We start from the raw sequence: 22,673 nt of genomic DNA on the forward strand, positions 1-22,673 counted from the left end.
CAGACTGCTTCATATATGAATTCTACCAAACATTTAAAGAAGAGTTAGTAACTATCCCTCTCAAATTATTCCAAAAAATTAAAGAGGAAGAAATGCTTCCAAACACATTTTACAAGACTAGCAGAATCAAAGATACCACTAAAAAAAAGACAGGCCAATATCCCCAGCGAACACAGATGTAAAAATTCTCTTCAAAATATTAGCAAATCAAAATCCAAATACATTAATAGGATCATACTCCATGAGCCAGTGAAATTTACCAACATAATATACCACATTAACAAGATTAAAGATAAAAATATGATCATTAAATAGATGCAAAAAAGCATTTGACATATACAACATCCATTTATGATAAAAACCCTCAACAGAGCAGGTATAGAAAGAACATACCAAGTATAATAAAAGCCAGATATGATAAACCCTCAGCTAACATTATACTCAATGGTGAAAAGCTGAAAGCTTTTCCTCTAACATTAGAAACAAGACAAGGATACCCATTCTCACAACTTATTCAACATAGTATGTGTTGAATCCCAGCCACATCAATTAAGCAAGAAAAAAAAAATCAAAGGCATCCAAACTGAAAAAGCACTAAAATTGTTACTAATTGCAGGTGACATAATATCATATATAGAAAACCATAAGGCTCCACCAAAAAACTATTAGAACCAATAAAATAGGGGCGCCTGGGTGGCTCAGTCGGTTGGGCATCTGCCTTCGGCTCAGGTCATGATCCCAGGGTCCTGGGATCAACTCCCACATCGAGCTCCTTGCTCAGCAGGGAGCCTGCTTCTCCCTCTCCCTTGGCCTGCCATTCCCCCTGCTTGTATGTACTCTCTCTCTCCATCAAATAAATGAATAAAATCTTAAAAAAAAAAAAAGAATAAAAGAATTCAGTAAAGTCACAGGATACAAAATGAACATATGGGAAAATTTGTTGCATTTCTATACACTAATAACAAGCTATCAGAAAGAGAAATCAAGAAAACAATCCCATTTACAATTACATCAAAAAGAACAAAATACCTAGAAAAAAAATTTAACCCATGAAAGACCTGTACTCTGAAGAGTATAAAATGAAAAAGATTGAAGACAACAAAAATAAGTGGAACTATATACTGTGCTCATTGACTGGAAAAATTAATATTGTTAGAATGTCTATACTACACAAAGCAATCTACAGACTTAATGCAGTCCCTATCGGGGCACCTGGGTGGCTCAGTCAGTTAAGTGTCTACCTTTGGCTCAGGTCATGATCCCAGGGTCCTGGGATCAAGTCCCATATTGGGCTCCCTGCTCTGCAGGGAGTCTGCTTCTCCCTCTGCCCCTCCCCCCCCTTATTCTCTCAATCTCATTCTCTCACTCTCACTTTCTCAAATAAATAAAAGCTTTTAAAAACAAGGACTTAATGCAATCCCTATCAAAATACCAATGGCATTTTTAACAGAACTAGAACAAAGAATCCTAAAATGTGTATTGAACCACAAAAGACCCTAAATAGCCAAAGTGATCTTAAAAAAAACAAAGCTGGAGGTTATCATGCTCCCTGACTTCAAAATATGTTAAAAAGCTACACTAATAAAAACAGAATGGTACTGGTACAAAAAAACACACATACATCAACGGAACAGAATAGAGAGCCCAAAAATAAACCCACACATATACAATCACCATTTGGCATTTGCCTTAATAATAATTGATTTGGGCAAGACTCATCAATAGATGTTGTATTAGTTTCCTATTGCTGCTTTCGGAAATGTCAATTTCATGAAACACCAGTAAAGACTCATGAACTTCCAAATTAAAGGATTCTAAAGAGGGGCACGTGGATGGCAGAATGGGTTAAGCCTCCAACTCTTGAGCCAGATGGCTTCCCAGGGGAATTCCACCAAATATTTAAAGAAGAATTAATACCTACTCTTCTGAAACTGTTCCAAAAAAATAGAAATGGAAGGAAAACTTCCAAACTCATTTTATGAGGCCAGCATTACCTTGATCCCAAAATCAGACAAAGAACCCATCAAAAAGCAGAATTACAAATATCCCTGATGAACATAGATGCAAAAATTCTCACCAAAATAATAGCCAATAGGATCCAACAGTACATTAAAAGGATTATTCACCACGACCAAGTGATATTTATTCCTGGGCTGCAAGGTTGGTTCAACATCCACAAATCAATGTGATACAATACATTTAATAAAAGAAAGAACAAGAACCATATGATCCTCTCAATAGATGCAGAAAAAGCATTTGACAAAGTACAGCATCCTTTCTTGATTAAAATTCTGTTCAGAGTGTAGGGATAGAGGGTACATACCTCAATATCATAAAAGCCATCTATGAAAAACCCACAGCGAATATCATTCTCAATGGGGAAAAATGAGAGCTTTCCCCCTAAGGTCAGGAACACGGCAGAGATGTCCACTATCACCACTGCTATTCAACATAGTATTAGAAGTCCTAGCCACAGCAATCAGACAACAAAAAGAAATAAAAGGCATCCAAATCAGCAAAGAAGAGAAACTCTCACTGTTTGCAGAGGATATGATATTTTATGTGGAAAACCCAAAAGACTCCACCCCAAAACTGCTAGAACTCATACAGGAATTCAGTAAAGGGGCAGGATATAAAATCAATGCACAGAAACCAGTGGCATTCTTATACACCAACAACAAGACAGAAGAAAGAGAAATTAAGGAGTCGATCCCATTTACAATTGCACCCAAAACCATAGGATTCCCAGGAATAAATCTAACCAAAGAGGCAAAGGATCTGTACTCAGAAAACTATAAAATACTCATGAAAGAAATTGAGGAAGACACAAAGAAATGGAAAAACGTTCCATGCTCATGCATTGGAAGAACAAATATTGTGAAGATGTCAATGCTACCTAGAGCAATCCACACATTCAATGCAATCCCCATCAAAATACCATCCACTTTTTTCAAAGAAATGGAACAAATCATCCTAAAATTTGTATGGAACCAGAAAAGACCCCGAATAGCCAGAGGAATGTTGAAAAAGAAAAGCAGGGGCGCCTGGGTGGCTCAGTCGGTTAAGCGACTGCCTTCGGCTCAGGTCATGATCCTGGAGTCCCGGGATCGAGTCCCACATCAGGCTCTCTGCTCAGCAGGGAGTCTGCTTCTCCCTCTGACCCTCCTCCCTCTCCTGCTTTCTGTCTCTCATTCTCTCTCTCTCAAATAAATAAATAAAATCTTTAAAAAAAAAAAAAAAGAAAGAAAGAAAAAGAAAAGCAAAGCCGGCGGCATCACAATTCCGGACTTCCAGCTCTATTACAAAGCTGTCATCATCAAGACAGTATGGTACTGGCACAAAAACAGACACATAGATCAATGGAACAGAATAGAGAGCCCAGAAATGGACCCTCAACTCTATGGTCAACTAATCTTTGACAAAGCAGGAAAGAATGTCCAATGGAAAAAAGACTGTCTCTTCAACAAATGGTGTTGGGAAAATTGGACAGCCACATGCAGAAGAATGAAACTGGACCATTTCCTTACACCACACACAAAAATAAACTCAAAATGGATGAAAGACCTAAATGTGACACAGGAGTCCACCAAAATCCTAGAGGAGAACACAGGCAGCAACCTCTTCGACCTCAGCTGCAGCAACTTCTTCCTAGAGACATCGCCAAAGGCAAGGGAAGCAAGGGCAAAAATGAACTATTGGGACTTCATCAAGATAAAAAGCTTCTGCACAGCAAAGGAAACAGTCAACAGAAACCAAAAGACAACCGACAGAATGGGAGAAGATATTTGCAAATGACATATCAGATAAAGGGCTAGTATCCAAAATCTATAAAGAGCTTACCCAAAGAACAAATAATCCAATCAAGAAATGGGCAGAAGACACGAACAGACATTTTTCCAAAGAAGACATCCAAATGGCCAACAGACACATGAAAAAGTGTTCAACATCACTCGGCATCCGGGAAATACAAATCAAAACCACAATGAGATACCACCTCACACCAGTCAGAATGGCTAAAATTAACAAGTCAGGAAATGACAGATGTTGGCAAGGATGCGGAGAAAGGGGAACCCTCCTACACTGTTGGTGGGAATGCAAGCTGGTGCAACCACTCTGGAAAACAGTATAGAGGTTCCTCAAAAAGTTGAAAATAGAGGTACCATACGATCCAGCAATTGCACTACTGGGTATTTACCCCAAAGATACAAATGTAGGGATCCGAAGGGGTATGTGCACCCTGATGTTTATAGCAGCAATGTCCACAATAGCCAAACTGTGGAAAGAGCCAAGATGTCCATCGACAGATGAATGGATAAAGAAGATGTGGTATATATATATATACAATGGAATATTATGCAGCCATCAAAAAAAAAAAAGAAAGAAATCTTGCCATTTGCAATGATGTGGATAGAACTGGAGGGTATTAATGGTCAGTGAAATAAGTCAAACAGAGAAAGCCATGCATCATATGACCTCACTGCTATGAGAAATTCTTAATCTCAGGAACCAAACTGAGGGTTGCTCGAGTGTTGGGGGTGGGAGGGATGGGGTGGCTGGGTGATGGACACTGGGGAAGGTATGTGCTATGGTGAGCACTGTGACTTGTGTAAGACTGATGAATCACAGACCTGTACCTCTGAAACAAATAATACATTCTATGTTAAAAAAAAAAAAAAAGAAGAAGATAGTAGGAAGGGAAAAATGAAGGGGGGGGAAATTGGAGGAGGAGACGAACCATGAGAGACTATGGACTCTGAGAAACAAACTGAGGGTTCTAGAGGGGAGGGGGGTGGGGGATGGGTTAGCCTGGTGATGGGTATTAAAGAGGGCACGTATTGAATGGAGCACTGGGTGTTATACGCAAACAGTGAATCATGGAACACTACATCAAAAACTAATGATGTAATGTATGGTGATTAACAACATAATAAAATAAAATTGAAAAAAAAAAAAGGAAATGTCCTCTCAGAAATTAATTGAACTGATTACTCTAAGAGGTGACATAAACAAAAAAGGTGACATAAAACAAATTTAAGATGGATTATACAAATTCATTCATAGCAGCTACTAAGGAAAACTATACAGGCGAGCCTCAGAGATACTGCAGTTCAGTTCCAGACCACCACCACAAAGCTAGTATTACTCTAATAAAGTGAGTCAAATTAATTTTGGGGCTTCCTAGTGCATGTAACAGTTATGTTTACACTATCCTGTAGTCAACTAAGTATGCAATAGCATTATGTCTAGAAAAACAACATACATACTTCATTGCTAAAAAATGCTAACCATCATCTGAGCTTTCAGTGAGTCATAATCTCTGTCACAGATCACTAAAACAAATATAATAATGAAAAAGTTTGAAATATTGCAAAATATGACATAAAGTGAGCAAATGCTATTGGAAAATGGTGCCAACAGATGTGCTCAGTGCAGGGTTGCCACAAACCTTCAATTATTTTTTAAAAAGGCAATGTCCGCAAAGTACAATAAAGTAAAGCACAATAAAACAAGGTATGCCCATATTCTGGCACATACTTCTAAACTTTAAAATGTGATATCAAAGGAAACAAAAATGTTGCCCTTTGGTGTTACAGAAATATCCCTGAACTGGTTCAGTCAGTAACCTCAATCATTAATAAGTATATTACTTGTGACATTCTTATACCCATATGTCATTCTAGAGCAAGAGAATTACCTAATCAGGGGAATTAAAAATTGAAGTGAAAATACTTTAGTAGTTTCAGACAACCTACATCTCAAAGTAATGCTTTTAGCAATGTAACCAGAATGTAAAAGGACAATAGCTTTTAGAAAAGTATGGGGTGCCTGGGTGGCTCAGTCAGTTAAGCACCTGACTCTTGGTCTCAGCTCAGGTCTTGATCTCAGGGTCGTGAGTTCAGGCCCCATGTTAGGGTCCATGCTGGAAATTGAAGGGGAAAAAAAACAAAAAAAAACAAGGTGTATCTAATAGACAATTTATTTACACTTACCTGTTACTTCTTTTAACTGATTTGTTCTGCCATGGTGGATCCATCACAATTACATCATATGTTTTCCTACCTGAAAACAAACACACAATTTCAGAAAATACCTACCTTCTGTAGGTGATCACTTTAGAAACTAAAGTGCATTGACTACAGACACAAATATAATGGAATGCAACAAAAGGACTTACAACATCTATTCAAATAAAATAATCTAAAAAAATTGAGATTTCCCTTATAATTCAGTACCACGGGGATTTTAACATAAGTTTACCTATTGCTATTTTTGCAAAGACTACCTGAAAATAACTACAGGTCACTTAGCTGGACACCAATCATTTGTAAATGCCCTTTATGTCTTGACAGCCATATTAATATGGTCCTTTCAAACCTAAATGTGTTTTGTTTTTTTCATGTTTTTGCTTTACTTTTTTTAAGCTTCGTTTTGAAATAATTTATCTTAAAACTGACACACTGACCATAATAAAACTTCCTCAATTGCCTACAGGTGTCTTTTTTTCTGACCCAAGATCCAAAGCAGGATCACACACTGCATCTAATTGTCATGTCTCCTCAATCTCTTCCAATCTGGGAAAGTTCCTCAGTCTTTCTTTGTCACTTATGACCTTGACACTTTGAAGGCTATTGGCCAGTTATTTTATAGAATGTCTCTTAATTTGGGTTTGGTATTTCCTCGTGATTAAATTTAGATTATTAATGTTTGGCAAGAATTCTACCAAATAATCAGGAAATACAAGATGTCAAAATGTCTCATTATTGGTGATACTATCTTTAATCATTTGGTTAAAGGGTTGTCTACCAGGTTTCTCCAGTTTTCACTTTGTAATTAATAAGTATCTTGTAAAGAGATACTTTAAGACTGCACAAATATCCCGTGTCTCATCTTTTCACCTATTTTGAAATCTATTATGTTGTTTGCCAAATAGAAACTTTCTAGTTCTTCGTTCCACCTACATTTATTAACTGGAATTTTACTGTAAGGAAGAGCTGTCCCTTCTGCTTTTATAAACATAAGTATATTTTGGTAAATGTACAATTTCACAAGTAATCAAAAGAGTGCAAATTAAAATGAGGAAGTAATAGTTTTTAAACAATTAAAATGACAAAAATAAAAAAGTACAGAAAACAACGTTCAAACATAACATAATTTTCCCATTAGTTTATTATCCTGTCATTTACCCTGAAGAATTTATGACACTGTGACATGAATAACCACTCATGTGTAACATAGCTTGACAGCAATTAAAAGATAGCTTTTCCTTAATGAACTATGTCATTTAATAACTTAAAATTTTTATATTAAATATCCAAAAAACAAGAGCATATTAAATTAAATTTCATCAATACATTTCTTTTCTACTTCATTTCTTAGAATATTATGACTTATTAAATACATATAAATCCCTGAGATAAGCAATTGATACAGATTAATTCATTTAATCTTCAAAGTGACCTTCAGAAGTAGATTATTATCATAACTATTTTATAAACTAGGAAACTGAGGCTCAGTTTTGTGAAGTGAATAGCTCAAAGATTAACAGTTAAACTTTAGAATCTAAATTCAAATTCAGGTGTATATGAATGTGGACTTCAATCTTTAAATTTTGTTGACATTATACAGGAAAATATTTCAAGAAATTTTAGACAATAAACTGTAACACCAGCTTAAAATGTAACCTAAAAGGTTATGGTGTTAATATTCATATCTAAAGTGTTCCTACTTTGCTATAAAGAAAAGTTAAATAAAATTGTTTGGCCAAGCCCAATTATATCATGAACTCTTAAGTACAGAGCAGCAACTACATTTGTTTTCATGGGGACCAATTACTTTTTGGCCCTTTGTTCATTAGTCTTATTTTTTAATTTTTTCAAAATTTTTAAATGTTTTTAAACCAAAAGTCAGAGTTTTAAAATTAAATTTGAAAGAAAAAAATCACAGAGAAAATTAAGCATTTAGTCTATCCTCATACTGCTGACCCACATTTAGCATTCAGACTAGCTCTTGACTTCCAAGGCCACAAAAAAATTATATTTTTCTAATAACATAGTAATTACTTACAGTTCAGAAGTGGATGCATGCAAGAAATGTCAGACAAAAGAAAACTGCTTTTTGGTGGCACCAGGTATTTCTGTCCCATTAAAGTAATTATTTTTGTAAAGCTAGAGTTGTTTTCAACAACCCGTGAAAATAAATCCTGTTCTGTGATAGACATATCTTCTTCCATCAACTGTAATGCCTGAAGATCCATTTCATTCAGAGAAGGCAAATGCTTTGCCATTGTACATAATTCTGACAAACTGCAGGCATCAAGTGGTAAAGTAATGGGCTCACTACACTTGTCCCATTTTTCAGAAAGTGGATGAAGAAAGCCACTTTTGAGACCTTCTTGGATTAACTCTGAAGAGCCATCCAAAATCAGTCCCCTGATCTGTAAGAAAAATTTGTTAAGATACATTAAAAGGCCATTTACATTAAGACAATTTTCTAAATAATGAAATTCCTACTATGCTTTGAATATTTGAACGTTATCGATTGAAATCAATATTTTATTTCTTTTTAAAGATTTTATTTATTTATTTGACAGAGAGACACAACATGAGAGAGAGCACAAGCAGGGGGAGTGGGAGAGGGAGAAGCAGGCTCCCAGCTGAGCAGAGAGCCTGATGTGGGGCTCGATCCCAGGACCCTGGTACCATGACCTGAGCCGAAGCAGACGCTTAACAACTGAGCCACCCACCCAGGCGCCCCTGAAATCAATGTTTTAAAGCTTGCACTAAAATAATTTTATGATAAAATGTAAAGGCAAGAATGTGTGAACATACCTTCAAATTGCTGTTTCTTAAATGTGGAATAAAACAAACTTCATAAATTCACTTACAATTAAATAACCAAACAATACACATATAAAACACATTCTTAAAAATGTATTAAGATGAATTTGAAATAAATAAATATGAATTTGATAACATAAATGTTTCTAGAAGAAAGCAGAATTTCTAATCTATAAAGCAAACTAAGTTTAAATCACATTTAATATTAAATTTTTCTAGTGATCTAATTTTAAAATAAACTTACCTTTGAATTTATATTTCTTAAATTGTAAAGAAAAAAAAGTAACTGTTAAATGAACATACAAAGTTTTGCAAAAATGCAATTACAATAATTAGAAAATTAAAATCTAAGTTCCACTTCTGGGCAAGATGCAATACCAGAGGTCAGATTTAACTTTTCATCAGACGTTACTTTTTTTAAAAAGTATAAAGTATAATTTTTTTAAAAGGCTATCTGACTTAGATAGATGTCAAGTAGTGAAAAATACTGGTCCCTAAAAAAGGAAAAACGAATGATTGTTCCAGCTTACTGCCTTGAGAAGGTTTGCAGGCGGCAGCGCAGCAAAGGAGACCCATTCAGAGTCCAACAGTCTCTGAGTTGAGAGGATGCAGCTGGAAGTCTGAAAAGGTTAAAGCAGCTAGAGTTTGCAGGGCAGGATACCAAAGAGGAGAGAGCTGCAGAGAGAGACAGTTCTTAAAAGCTGCAGGAAGATCCACTCAAGTCTCCCCAAGGTCAGGGAAAGAAATGATGTCAAATGATCAGAGGGTACAATCCACAGAGCTCACACAGGGCTGGGAACAGCGATCCCACCAGCCAGAATGGAAACTCTCCTAATTTACAAGGCATCAGGTAGACGACTCATAGGGGTATTGCCTCATGAGTGGAGGGAAAAATAGCTCTAAAGACTGCTCTGGTCCTAACTAAAAAACCTTAAAACAAGCTTCAAAACTTTAAAAGAAAGCCACAAAAGGATCAACCAGTTTCAAAGTAACTTTGTCCAAGAACAAAGTTCAAGAATATTTATAGGAATATGAAAATATCTAGTACTCAAGAAGCTAAAATTGAAATGTCTTACAAAAAATAAAGTTACCAGATATATAAAGAAGCAGGAAAACGCAACACATTATGGAGAAATAATCACTCAATAGAAACATACAGGAATAACAGAGATGAACAAACAGTAGAAAAGGCTGGATAGGTTTACTTGCAGCCCATTTAAAAGATTAGGAACAAAAGTAGAAAAATACAATAAGGCACTTATCATAACCATATTCATATGTTCAAAAATGTACAGAAAAAAATAAGAATGTTAAAGAAACACAAAACTACTTAAAAAAATCGAGCTTCTAGAGAAAAAAACTGCATACCACAGAAATACTGTCAGTTGGGTTCCGGACCACTGGAATAAAGTCAAGTTATCACAACAAAATCAGTCATTGAAGGCAAGGGCTGTAAGCTGCAAAAGATTCGCCTGTATTTTATAAATCAGACTATATATTCTTTTCTATAATCATTACCTTTTTCGTCCCCCTTGGTGCAGTCTTTCTCAAAATACGTATTTCGACTACCTCCATTGGAATCACCTGGAGGTTGTTAAAAATAAAAATTTCTAGTCCCATACAGGAGACATTGGGGGTTTAGTTCTAGGCCACCACAATAAAGTGACTACTGCAATAAAGTGAGTCAAATTAATTTTTTGGCTTCCCAGTGCATATAAAAGTTGTATTTATACTGTATCATAGTCTATTAAGGACTCGATAGCATTACATCCTTTAAAACAATGTATATGCCTTAACTTAAAAATACCTTATTGCTAAAAAATGCAAACTACTATCTGAAATTTCAGCAAGTCATATTCTTTTTGTGGGTGGAGGGTCTTGCCTCTGTGTTGATAGCTGCTGACTCATTAGGGTGGTGGTTGCTGAAGGCTGAGGTAGCCATGGCAATTTTTAAAAATAAAACAATGAAGTTTGCCACATTAATTGACTCTTCCTTTCATGAAAGATTTCTCTGTAGCATGAATGCTGTTTGATAGCATTTTACCCGCAGTAGAACTTCTTTCCAAACTGGGAGTCAATACTCTCAAACCCTTTTGCTGCTTTACCAACTCAGTTTATGGAATATTCTAAGTCCTCTGTTATCATTTCAACAATGTGCACAGCATCATCACCAGGAGTAATTTCCACCTGAAGGAATAACTTTCTTTGTTAGTCCATCAGAAGCAACCCCTCATCCACTAAAGCTTTATCATGAGCTTGCAGCAGTTGGGTCACATCTTCAGGCTCCACTTCTAATTCTAGCTCTCTTGCTGTTTCCACCACATCTGCAGTGACTTCCTCCACTGAAGTCTGGAACCCCTCAAGGTCATCCCTTAGAGTTGGAATCAACTTCTTTCACACTCCCGGTAATGTTGATACTTTGACCTCTTCCCACGAATCACAAATGTTTGTGGGTTTTTTTTTAAGATTTTCTTATTTATTTATTCATTTGAGAGACAGAGAGAGCAGGAGCAGAGGGAAAGGCAGAGAGAGAGGGAGAAGCAGACTCCCCACTGAGCTGGGAGCCCGATGCAGGGCCCAATTCCAGGACCTGGAGATCATGACCCGAGCTGAAGGCAGACACTCAACCATCTGAGCCACCCAAGTGCCCCAAATCACAAATTCTTAATGGCATCTAGAATAGTGAAACTTTTCCAGAAGACTTTCCATTGACTTTGTGCCCAGATCCATCAGAGGAATCACTGTCTGTGGAAGTTACAGCCCTACGAAATGTATGTCTTCAATAATAAGACTTGAGTCAAAATTACTCCTTGATCCATGACCTGCCAAATGGATTTTGTGTGAGCAGGCATGAAAACAACATACATCTAACTGTACATCTCCATCAGAGCTCTTGGGTCACCAGGTGCATTATTAAAAATAATAAGTACTATTTTGAAAGGAGTCTTTTTCTGAGCAGTGGGTCTCAACAGTGAGCTTAAAAGATTCAGTAAGCCATGTTGTAAACAGATGTGCTGTCATCCAGGCTTTGTTGCTCCACCTATAGAGCAAACACATAGTAAATTCAGCATAGTTTTTTTTTAAAAGATTTATTTATTTATATTAGAGAAAGAGAGAGCATGAGCAGAGGGAGAGGCAGAAGGAGAGGGAGAAAATCCTCAAGCAGTCTCCCTGCTGAGTGCGGAGCCTGACACAGGGCTTGATCCCAGGACCCCGAGATCATGACCCAAGCTGAAATCAAGAATCGGATGCTTAACCAACTGAGCCACCAAGTGCCCAAATTAGCATAATTCTTAAGGCCCCTAGAATTTTCAGAATGGTAAATGAGCACTGACTTCAACTTAAAGTCACCAGCTTCATTAGCCCCTAGCAAGAGAGTCAGCCTGTTCTCTCAAACTTTGAAGTTAGGCATTCTCCTATCTAGTTATGAAATTCCTAGATGGCATCTTTTTCCAATAGAAGACTGTTTTGTCTATATTGAAAATCTGTTTAGTGTAGCCACCTTCAGTACTGATCTTAGCTATGTCATCTGGATCACTTGCTGCAGCTTCTACATCAGCACTTGCTGTTTCACCTTGCACTTTTGATGTTATACAGACAGCTTCTTAAACCTCATGAACCAACCTCTGCCGGTTTCAAACTCTTCTACAACTTCCTCACACATCTTTGCAGCCTTCATAGAACTGAAGAGAGTTAGGGCCTTGCTCTGGATTAGGCTTTGGCTTAAGGGAATGTTGTGGCTGATTCAATCTTCTAACCAGACCACTCAAACTTTCTCCCTATCAGCAATAAGGCTGATTTCACTTATCATTCATATGTTCATTGGGTTAGCACTTTAAATTTCCTTCAAGAACTTTTGCTTTGTATTCACAATTTTGCTAACACTTTGGTGCATGGGGCTTTTGATCTGCCTTCTTCACTGAACTTAATCATTTCCAGCTTTTGATTTAAAGCATAAGACATGTTGGGGGTTCCTGGGTGGCTCAGGTGGTTAAGCATCCAACTCTTGATTTCAGCTCAGGTCATGATCTCAGGGTCATGAGATTGAGCCCCAAGTCGGGCTCCATGCTGGCCATGGAGCCTGTTTAAGATTCTCTCTCTCCCTCTGCCCTTCCACCTCCTCGCCCCACTCACTCTCAAAAAAAAGGGGGGGGGGGCACCTGGGTGGCTCAGTCATTTAAGCATCTGCCTTCAGCTCAGGTCATGATCCCAGGGTCCTGGGACTGGAGCCCTGCATCAGGCTCCCTGCTCAGCAGGGTTTCTGCTTCCCCCCTGCCCCTTCCCCTGCTCGTGCTCTCTCTCTCACTCACTTCTAATAAATAATTTGAAGTATGAGACATGCAACTCTTCCTTTCACTTGAACACTTGGAGGCAACTGCAGGGTTATTAATTAACCTAATTTCAAGACTGCTGTATCTCAGGCAATAGGGAGGCCCAAGAAGAGGGAGAGAGACGGGAATGGCTCATTGGTGGAGGAGAGAGAGCACACATTCATCAATTAAGTTTGCCATCTCATATGTGTGCAGCTTGTGGTGCCCCAAAACAATTACAGTAGTAACATCAAAGATCACTCATCACAGATGGCCAAGACAAATGTCATAACAAAAAAGTTTAAAATACTGCAAAAATTATCTAAATGTGACACAGAGACACAAAGTGAGCAAATGCTGTTGGAAAAATGGCACTGATAGACTTGCTTGATGCAGGGTTGCCACAAACTTTCATTTTTTAAAAAGTGGGATATCTGCAAAGTGCAATAAAGCAAAGCACAATAAAACAAGGTATGCCTATTCACTGCAAAAAGGAAATACATACTAGGTTGTATTAACAGCAGGTATTGAAGAAGAAAAGATTAGTGCACTTGAAAACAACGTAATAAAAGTGTCCAAAATGAAGAGGACAGAAAAAATATTTGAGGAGGTAATGGCCAAAAAAATTTCCAAATTTGCTGAAACTATTAATTCATAGATTCAAGCTCAACAAACAGAGAAGGAGGGGAAAACTGCATTAAGGAACATCATAATCAAATTGCTAAAAATCAATGATAAAGAAAAAATATTCAAAGCAGCCAAAGACTTCTACTTTCAACCAAAATGGAGTCTTAGGAACAACAGCTTTCAAGACACAGGACATCAGGCAATAAAGGACAATGAAAGAAATCATAGGTAAGCCCTATGACTGCCCCAGGCAACTGCCTGGAAAATTTCCAGGCCAAAAGAAAGAAGAATCTGAACAGAGCCTTGGAAAAATCCAGAGCGAGTAGACAAAGCAGAGAATATAGGGAGGTCAAGACAAGAATTCATAGGACAGAGTACCAAACAGAAAAGAGCTACCCAGAGAGAGAACTATGTAGATCTGTAGGCATTCACACTGGAGAAATTCCCCTAAGTACTGATGTGCTTAAGTGTATGAGGGAATTATCCAAGGCCAGGAAAAGAACTACCCAAAAGACAGAAGAAATAGTGCAGGGAGTTCCCACAGGGCCAAGAATGGTGCCCATTTCCAAATATTCAGACTGAGAAACCTCATGATTCACCAGGCAAATGGGAGATAATTTACCATGCATCTGAGTGAGGAGAGGCACTGACAGCTGGTCATCTGGAATATATACTACAAACAGAAGGATGGTTACACATAAGGAAAAATCAAAGGGAAATATTAGTAGAAAAATCACCTATTCAATCTCCACAGATGCTTAAAAAACATTTCATAAAATTCAATAACCATGTTTGATAATAACAATAAATAAGAACAGATGGGGGGTGCCTGGGTGGTTCAGTCAGTTAAGTGTCTGCCCTTGGCTCAGGTCACAGTCCCAGGGTCCTAGGATTGAGCCCCGCATCAGGCTCCCTCTTCCCTCTCCCTCCGCTCCCCCTCGTCACTCCCCCGCCCCCTGCTCCCGCTCATGCTCACTCTCTTACACTCTCTCAAATAAATCAATAAAATATATTTTTTTAAAAAGGTAATAAAAAAGAACAGATGGAAACTTCCTTACATGCTATTTGCAGGTCAGTCCAAAAGCCAGTATTATGCTTAGTAATGAAATCATCCCCACTGAGTCGGGAACAAGACAAGGATATACAATGTCATAAATATGATTTAATATTGTATTGTATTTTCCAGCCTATTCATTTACAAATGAGAAGTAAATTAGAGATAAAATAATTGGAAAGCTGTAATTTAAAGTATTTCTATTTTCAGGAGTTATAAGTATTAACTGGAAAACCCCAGAGATTAAAAAAAAAAACAAACACTACAGCAACTTAAGAAATTGGCAAGACTTTTATGAAGAAAATCTTATGGAATGACAATAGAAACTGAAACAAATGGAAAGAACAAATTTGTGTTATCAACATCTTAAAGATGTCAGTAGGCCCTAATTTAATTTATAAATTTAACTTGATGCCATAAAAATTCCAATTGCTTCTTTTTTCTAACCAGAATTAAACTGATCCTAATGGGAAATTCATATGGGAAAATAAACAAACAAACAAAACAGAAAAATTCTGTAAAAGAGAAATACAGAAAAAGGAGGGGTAAGCATACCAAATATTAAAACATACTCATGTTATAAAACCTGAAAAGAGACTGGAAGATAGACAAATTAAGACATAAATCCAGAAATAAACTCAAATACATATGTGTATATGTAACTCACACTTCACACCACAATGAAATCTAAATGAATCAAAGATATAAATGTGAAATGAAATAATATCCTAGAAAAAGCATGAGAAAATTCTTTCATTTTTTTCCCATGGGAAAATTCTTCTAGAACCTTGAAGAAGAAATACCTTTTTAATTATGACTCAAAAATCCAGAAATCATAAAAGAAAAAAAATCACTCCACTATTAAATTCTAACTTTGATCAAAATAATTGTTTAATTTTTAAGAACATCCTTATTTATATAGTTTTATACTACTTCACATTAATCTTCAAATGTCATCAATGAACATTTTACACCTTACCTTTGTATGATATTCCATAGCATCCAATTCACCTTGATTGAAAACAACACATCTTTTACGCTTCTAAAGAGTAAATTACAGGAAGAAAATTATGTTGCCATCTATCACAATGTTGATATTTGGAAATATATTAGTATTTCTTTTTTATCACATTTTCCCTAGTGTGTATCTCAGTCTTCAAGAGCTTAACCGACTAGTAAGGTCAGAATCAGTGAAAAGTGTATGGACTAAAGAAATAAGCTTTCCCAAATAAAAAATTACTATTTATTATTATTATTATTATTATTATTATTATTATTACAAGCTTAATAAGTGATATAAGGTCACCTAAGCCTTATCTGCTATTAACAAGAACTAGTACCAATGATAAAATGTAGCACAGACATCCATGGAACACAAGAAAACTGTGACACTGTATAAAGTTACTAGTATCATCTATCAGTTGATATATATTGTACAATCCTCAACGTCATTTCTGAGGAGATGAACTACGCATATACTATCATTAAAAAAAATCCAGTACACTTTCTTTTTTTTTTTTTTTTTAAGATTTTATTTATTTATTTAAGAGAGAGAGAAAACCTGAGAGGGGATAGGGTCTGAGGACGAAGCAGACTCCCTGCCGAGCAGGGAGCCCGATGTGGGACTCGATCCAGGGACTACAGGATCATGACCTGAGCCGAAGGCAGTTGCTTAACCAACTGAGCCACCCAGGCGCCCAATCCAGTACACTTTCAATAGCTCTTTATGATTGATCTGAGGGCTAGGTACAAATCAGATATACTAACACTGTTCTGTATCTAACAACTGCATAGAAAAGAACATGTAAGACAGTGCAAAATAGAGCAAGGACTTTATACCTCTTATTGCTGAAACACCAGGGCTTACATGGTAGCATACTCCCAGCAGGCTAACAATAAATGTTTGCTGGCTGAATAAATAAATGGACTGAAGATTAAGCTAATTGTACAATTTGCCTTAGCATATCAGAATTAAGGTAAGTTTTGTCAAGATAACTCATTGCATACACCCATCTATATTTTTCCATATTAAAATGAGAAATTTACCCAACATAAGTGAAAACATTAAAAGATGCCCATACTTAGTAAACTGTAAATGCTTGTTATTATTTTTCTGAATTAGTAATAGTATTGATAAATAATCTATATACTATTTTACTGAAATATCAGACATTATATATTTTCTTTCCTATGCCTGACACACAGCAAATGGTCAATAAATATTTGTCCAAGGAAAAAAAAGACACAAGAAATTACAAGAATATTAAAAGTTCTACTTCAGGAAACTAGAACAATGTAATAAATTATCCCTATTACTTGCCTTATTCTAATTCTCAACATGCTTTCTTATTTAATAATCTTTCTTCATGGATCTCAATTGTAAGATCCATGAGGGTACCAATAATGTTTATCTTGTTTAATCCCTGTATGTACAACAGCACATAGAAAGATCTCAAACATTTGTGGGTGAGTAATAAAGTTATTCCTATCTCTATCAAAGAAAATGTTAATATAATCTATCTGAAATGGACTTTGTATAATCATCTCTGAACTCTTCAGAAACATAAAAAGTATTAAAGCATAATTAATTTGATCCTGTATAGCATTCTTGAAACTTCACCAAAAGACTGCACCAGTGTATACACAAATACATATGCTTTAAGAACATATACAATTTTCTATAGTAGCTTTCTACTTTTATTATTAAAAACTTTATGAAATATCACCCTTCTTGCAAACTTCATTATAGGAGCTTATCCCCAAAGGACAGGTCTCTAAGAATCTCCCAAAATCCATAAACTGCTTTAGGATTTTGCAGACAAAGCAGCACGTTGTTGAACAAAAACAGTTGTAAAAACGTGCAATTAATACAAATTGAGTAAGCAAAAAGGGTTTTTTGTTATTGTTGTTTAGTTTTGTTTAATTTACAGAGCATTCACTTTTGAGCAAACTTTGCTTACTTTTGAAATATGCAAATTTGGTCTTCTAAGAATGGTAGAACATTAGGAAAGAGTTAAAAATTACACTGGCTATAACTAAAGCCTTCCTACGCTTTATGGATTGTTTTTTAGACTTAGTAAATTAGAAGATATTGGCATAATAAACTTCTGCCTGTTCTGCAGAAAAATAAAAATGTGTTAAAACTTTCTACCTTCCCAATAATAGAAATGCGGTTTTCTTCTTTAATACCATCCATTGGATCTTCCTTTTCATTCCTTTGTTGGCATTCTTTGTGAACAGCTGGAGTTATATAAGGTTTGGTGACATTAAATAGCTCAGATCGAAAAACATATCTCTGTATGAAGATTTCACAATTTCCTCTGGCATCATTATCTGGCTTAGTGGTAGAGTCAAAAGCAATAAAGGTAGCAGAGGTTCCCAAAGAGATCAAAGAATCCGTTTGAAGAGTATCAAAGTGGACAGATGAAGTGGGCTCATTTTTACTGCAACAAGGCTTATGATGTTGGTGAAGTTGATAGTTTATGTTGTTAATGAAAGAAAGATGATCTAGTAACCATCCTGGTGACAGTTGGTGCACCACAGACATTCTCTTCTCTTAAAAAAGAAAGAAAAAAAAAAACTCTGAAAATGAGAGTCTAGATGTAAAATCCAATTTTCCAGATTAACTTCTTAAATGTCCTGCATTTCAATAAAAATATACTTCACATACACAGGTAGAATTCATGTGCAAGTATATAAACTTAACATACACACAAAAGAGAATTTGACATTCATGATACGTTAAGGAAAAATGTAATGTTTTAATATAAACTTTTAATTACAGGGTTGATAATTCTAATTTTTCAGCCAATTTAGCAAAAGAGAATTAAAATGGGATCTTATTTCTGGAATCCCAATTGAATCCTCTTATCTTCCTGGGCCCTCCACACAACCTCCTGTTCGCTTTTAATCTAGCCACTAGGTCCACATCCTCCAAGTCAGGAAGTCATTCAATTCTTAAAGGTGAGCGTGTCCTGTCAAAGCAAAGAATACTACATTACCTATGTGAATTCACCCTTTTTAATGAGATAAACCTAGAGAGGTCACAGAGAGGTCAGCTCTTGTTTTTTCAAAGCACATCTGCCGCAATAAGTCAGCCCATTAACACTGCCATACTTAACCACTGCTACCAACGGAGTGCAAAAAAGCATAAAATGAAAGACTGGTCTAGGCTAACTAAGCACGATGCAATTTTAACGGATTTCAGAAGTACCAAACCCTAACAAAATTGCAAGGTTATTGGTTCTGAGCAGTCCTCCTTCAGCAACTATGTTTTTTTCAAAACTTCCTTATCTTTTTACCCAAAAAAAATGATAAAGTTCTGGGTATTACCTACTAAATCTAGTATAATGGAGAACTTAACAGGGGGACAGAATAAGTATTTAACAGCACAGCAGTAATAGCAGCATTTAGAACCAAACTTCCAACTCCATGTAGTGTTAGCAGTATGACCATAGTCAAGTTATTTACTCTCACTACAGAGTCTCAAATTCATCATTTTTTATGACATCTCAGAAGGCAGCTTAGAGAATTAAATGAGATAATCTCCATGAAGTGCTGTGCAGTGCCTGACACATAGCAACTGTTCAAACAAATGCTATTAGTGATGGTAATCCTGGTACTGGCCCTCCTTTCACAGTCACCACTTGTGGTGAGGAGGTAATGTAATGGCTAGTGAGAGCAAGAAATGTAGTCAAGAAAACTGAAACTCAGAAAAGGGGACGTGCCCCAAATTACAATTCTAGTTAACCGCAAAACTGCTCCAAGAATCAGTGTCAGGACTTTGGCTCAAAGTTTTTCTCCCACCCCCATCACTTTCCAGGTACTGGGCAGTACATGTCTTTGAGTTCAAACTCAGGGAAGCAGGGAAGTCCTATTTTAGCAAAGTGAACTACTGTGCTTTAAACTCTCTCTCTCTCGTGCTCGCTTCGGCAGCACATATACTAAAACTCTCTCCTACCTCTCCCCTTCACACCCAAACCTCCACCCCTCACCCCCTTGGGTTCCTCGTTGGCCACCACTAGAAGACCATGGAACCCCAGCGAGCACACTGCGAACCCGAACCCTAGCGGCAGCCACACCGGCTCGATCCTCGAAGCCAGCTACACCCACACTCAGCAGTTACTATCTCCTACCTCACTGCTTCCCCTGTCAGAAAAACTGCACGACGTCTCCCAGACTTGCATCATGAGAAGCAACCCTCTAAACCGTGGTCACGAAAGACGCCACTTTCATGGCAAAGGAAATTTCCTTCTCTACGAGCCAACGGGCGCGGCCATGTTGCTGTACGGAAAAGACGTTTCCAGGGCGATTTGGAGAGCTCTGTCAGCTACTCGGAGACGTACAGCGCTCGTCTCTTCGGCGCTAACTTTAGAAATCCGACCAGACTTTGTAGGAGCCGCTCACACTTACCAGAGATGCCAGTGTGCTGAGCGAGGCGACAGGACGCCAGCAACACGCAGAATCCCCGCGACGGGGAGCGGCGCGCAGGAGATGAGCACGCGTTCGACGTACGTGGTGATGTAGACGCCGGCGGAGATTTTAAAATTCGAACTGCGCCGGTGGGTGGAGGGAGGAGTTGGGTGTTTTGGCGGCTGTTGTCCTGCCGGGTGAGTAGTTGCGCAGGTTACAGAAATTCGGTCCCTGGGTTGTGTCAAGAAACTGGAAGAAAGGTAACTAATGACTTTGAGTTAATTTTGTGCCGGCAGAAGTGTTCTCAAGGGAGAGAGCGATGGCGCCAACACCGTAGATTTAGAGGCCCTGACAACGTTTTAGTCTACTATTCTGAGAGGCCTCCGGGCCGAGTCTGTGCGAGGCGCCAGTTTCCCGGAGTACAATAAATTTCTACTGACAGTGACGTCCAAGGGAGAAGAGGAGGACCTGGGGGCACACTGGTGGGGAGCAGAGAGTCTGGAGGGAGGAATTGATGGGAGCAGGGACAGGAGGGACAAGATGAAGAACTGTTTGAGGTGTGGCGTTTGAGATACTAGTGGGTGTGTAGGAAAGTCTTAATCTTAAATTACATTTTAAGTGGAGATTTGGAGTGCACATATAGGTGGATGGGAAAGTTGAATGGATAGCAGAAATGTATAAAGTAAAAGAAATAGGTGGCCAAGCCAAGATAGAAAGCGTGTAATCAGGTTAAAAGACAAAGGAGAGCGCAGAGAAGTGACAGGATAATCACAAATGTCCACTTCGCTGGAAACCAAGACAGAACTTGAGAGATCTAGGTGTGTAGTGTCTAATGCCAAAAGATGAGATAGGATCAAAAGATTTGTCAGTCATGAGTATTCTAGGAGGCAACTGTTTCAGTAGGTATGAAGGAAATGAAATGTTAATTTTCTGAGACATAAACTGTAGACCATTTTGTGGACCATATAATTGATCCTTGCTGGAAGGGAGATTGAAGTAAAAGGGGCACTAATTTAATATAAATGGGAAACAGTGGGTTAAGGACAGAGCAAGAGGGATGGACGTTAGGAAAAGAAAACAGAATAGCTGTATTCTCTAAGACCAAAGTAAAGGAAACATCTTGAGGTAGTTCTTGTCAGATAGCCTCTGACTTTCCCAATGAAAAGGTGCAGCCAACAGCAGTAAGGTGATCTGGGTTAGGTTTCAGGGCTTTAACTGCTGAAGATATGTGAAGGCAGAAATTATACCTTATTTATCATTGTGTCATTTCAATTGCCTTGCACACTCAGGTGTACATGGTAGGCAGTTAGTAAATATTCGTGTGTGTTGAATATTTTTAAATGAGGTTAAATACACATTCCCTGCAAATGAGAACTTCACCTTATATGAACAAAAGGGCCCAGGAAAAGATTATCTTGAAGGAACAGTGGAACTTGGCTGCTTTCTGTTTGAGGATGAAGATAACAGTTGGTGCTTAATGTAGCATCTATATCTGGAAAGATGTTTTAATACTGAATTCATGAATGCAGGTAGTAAGAATGAAGCGCAGTTCAGTTTCCACCGGTGGTGCTGGCCGCCTCTCCATGCAGGATTTAAGGTCTCAGGATTTCAATAAACAAGGCCTCCATACCCCTCAAACGTAAGTACCTCATGCGTTACCATTTTGGACAAAGAAATCTGTAAAGATGATTAACACAAAAATGTACTATGAGTGATGTTCTTATGAATCTTGTTTGTTCACAGTGGTACCTAATTTGGGTTAATGAAGGCTAAAAATTGGCATGTTATTAGGTGTGTTTTATCTCATTTGTTCCTTAAATTTCCAAAGCTACATACTTTGCCCAGCAACCCCTAAAAAGGATTGTTAATTCCCTTTCAGCACTTTTTCTTATTTTCCTCCTTTATTCTAGACCTGCTTATTTGAGCAGGCTTGTTGCTAGAACTTTGAATTTACTGAAGTATATCCAATTGGCAAAATTGTCAGAGTTATTACTTACTTGCTCAATGATAAGCTGCAGTTTAGAAGAAACTACAGAACACTTCTCCAAACTGTTTTCTCAGTATTCACTGGAAAGGGGTATTAATTATACTATCATAAACTAGTTTTTCTCTGTGAGTTTGTTCTAATTAAGAGAAGGCTGTTTGTAAGCCACTGAGGGCTATATCAATCCTCTGATACCAAGGTACAAGTTAACTGCTAACTATACTTAAATTACTTAGGTGTACATTGTATAAGCCTCAGCTACTTTTAGAAATTTGAATTATTTGTGTCTTTAACTTCTGAAATCAGAAATTTTTTGTATTGTTACACATTACATGCACTAAAACATTTATGCCTTGAATTATATTGAAAACTAAAAGGCTGCCATTGGCAATGTTTTAGGTTTGTTTTTTACATAATGTATGTTCTTAGGTGGAGCTGCATTCTAATAG

General features: G+C 37.3%; 2 protein-coding genes across 6 annotated transcripts in view; one reads left to right on the forward strand and one right to left on the reverse strand.

Moving 5' to 3' along the window:
• Positions 1-20,313, reverse strand: part of METTL4 (methyltransferase like 4) — a 41,103-nt gene extending 20,790 nt beyond the window's left edge. Inside the window, exons 1-5 of one of the 4 annotated variants that reach the window (XM_034996330.1) lie at positions 20,241-20,313; positions 17,980-18,802; positions 15,808-15,870; positions 8,065-8,434; positions 5,991-6,060 (exon numbers count right to left, since the gene is read on the reverse strand). In XM_034996330.1, coding sequence (XP_034852221.1) covers positions 5,991-6,060; positions 8,065-8,434; positions 15,808-15,870; positions 17,980-18,375 — 899 coding nt within the window. In that variant the 5' untranslated portion in view covers positions 18,376-18,802; positions 20,241-20,313. The other 3 variants (XM_034996331.1, XM_034996328.1, XM_034996332.1) reach the window with 3 other exon arrangements.
• NDC80 (NDC80 kinetochore complex component) overlaps positions 20,191-22,673 on the forward strand; it is a 48,111-nt gene continuing 45,628 nt past the window's right edge. The window contains exons 1-2 of one of the 2 annotated variants that reach the window (XM_034996326.1): positions 20,191-20,437; positions 21,770-21,879. In XM_034996326.1, coding sequence (XP_034852217.1) covers positions 21,779-21,879 — 101 coding nt within the window. In that variant the 5' untranslated portion in view covers positions 20,191-20,437; positions 21,770-21,778. Of the gene's footprint in view, positions 20,438-21,443; positions 21,880-22,673 lie in introns of those variants that run through there. The other variant, XM_034996325.1, reaches the window with a different exon arrangement.

Source organism: Mirounga leonina, unplaced genomic scaffold (genome assembly GCF_011800145.1).
Source record: "Mirounga leonina isolate KUSES-001 unplaced genomic scaffold, KU_Mleo_1.0 Mir_93, whole genome shotgun sequence".
Classification (NCBI taxonomy): domain Eukaryota; kingdom Metazoa; phylum Chordata; class Mammalia; order Carnivora; family Phocidae; genus Mirounga; species Mirounga leonina.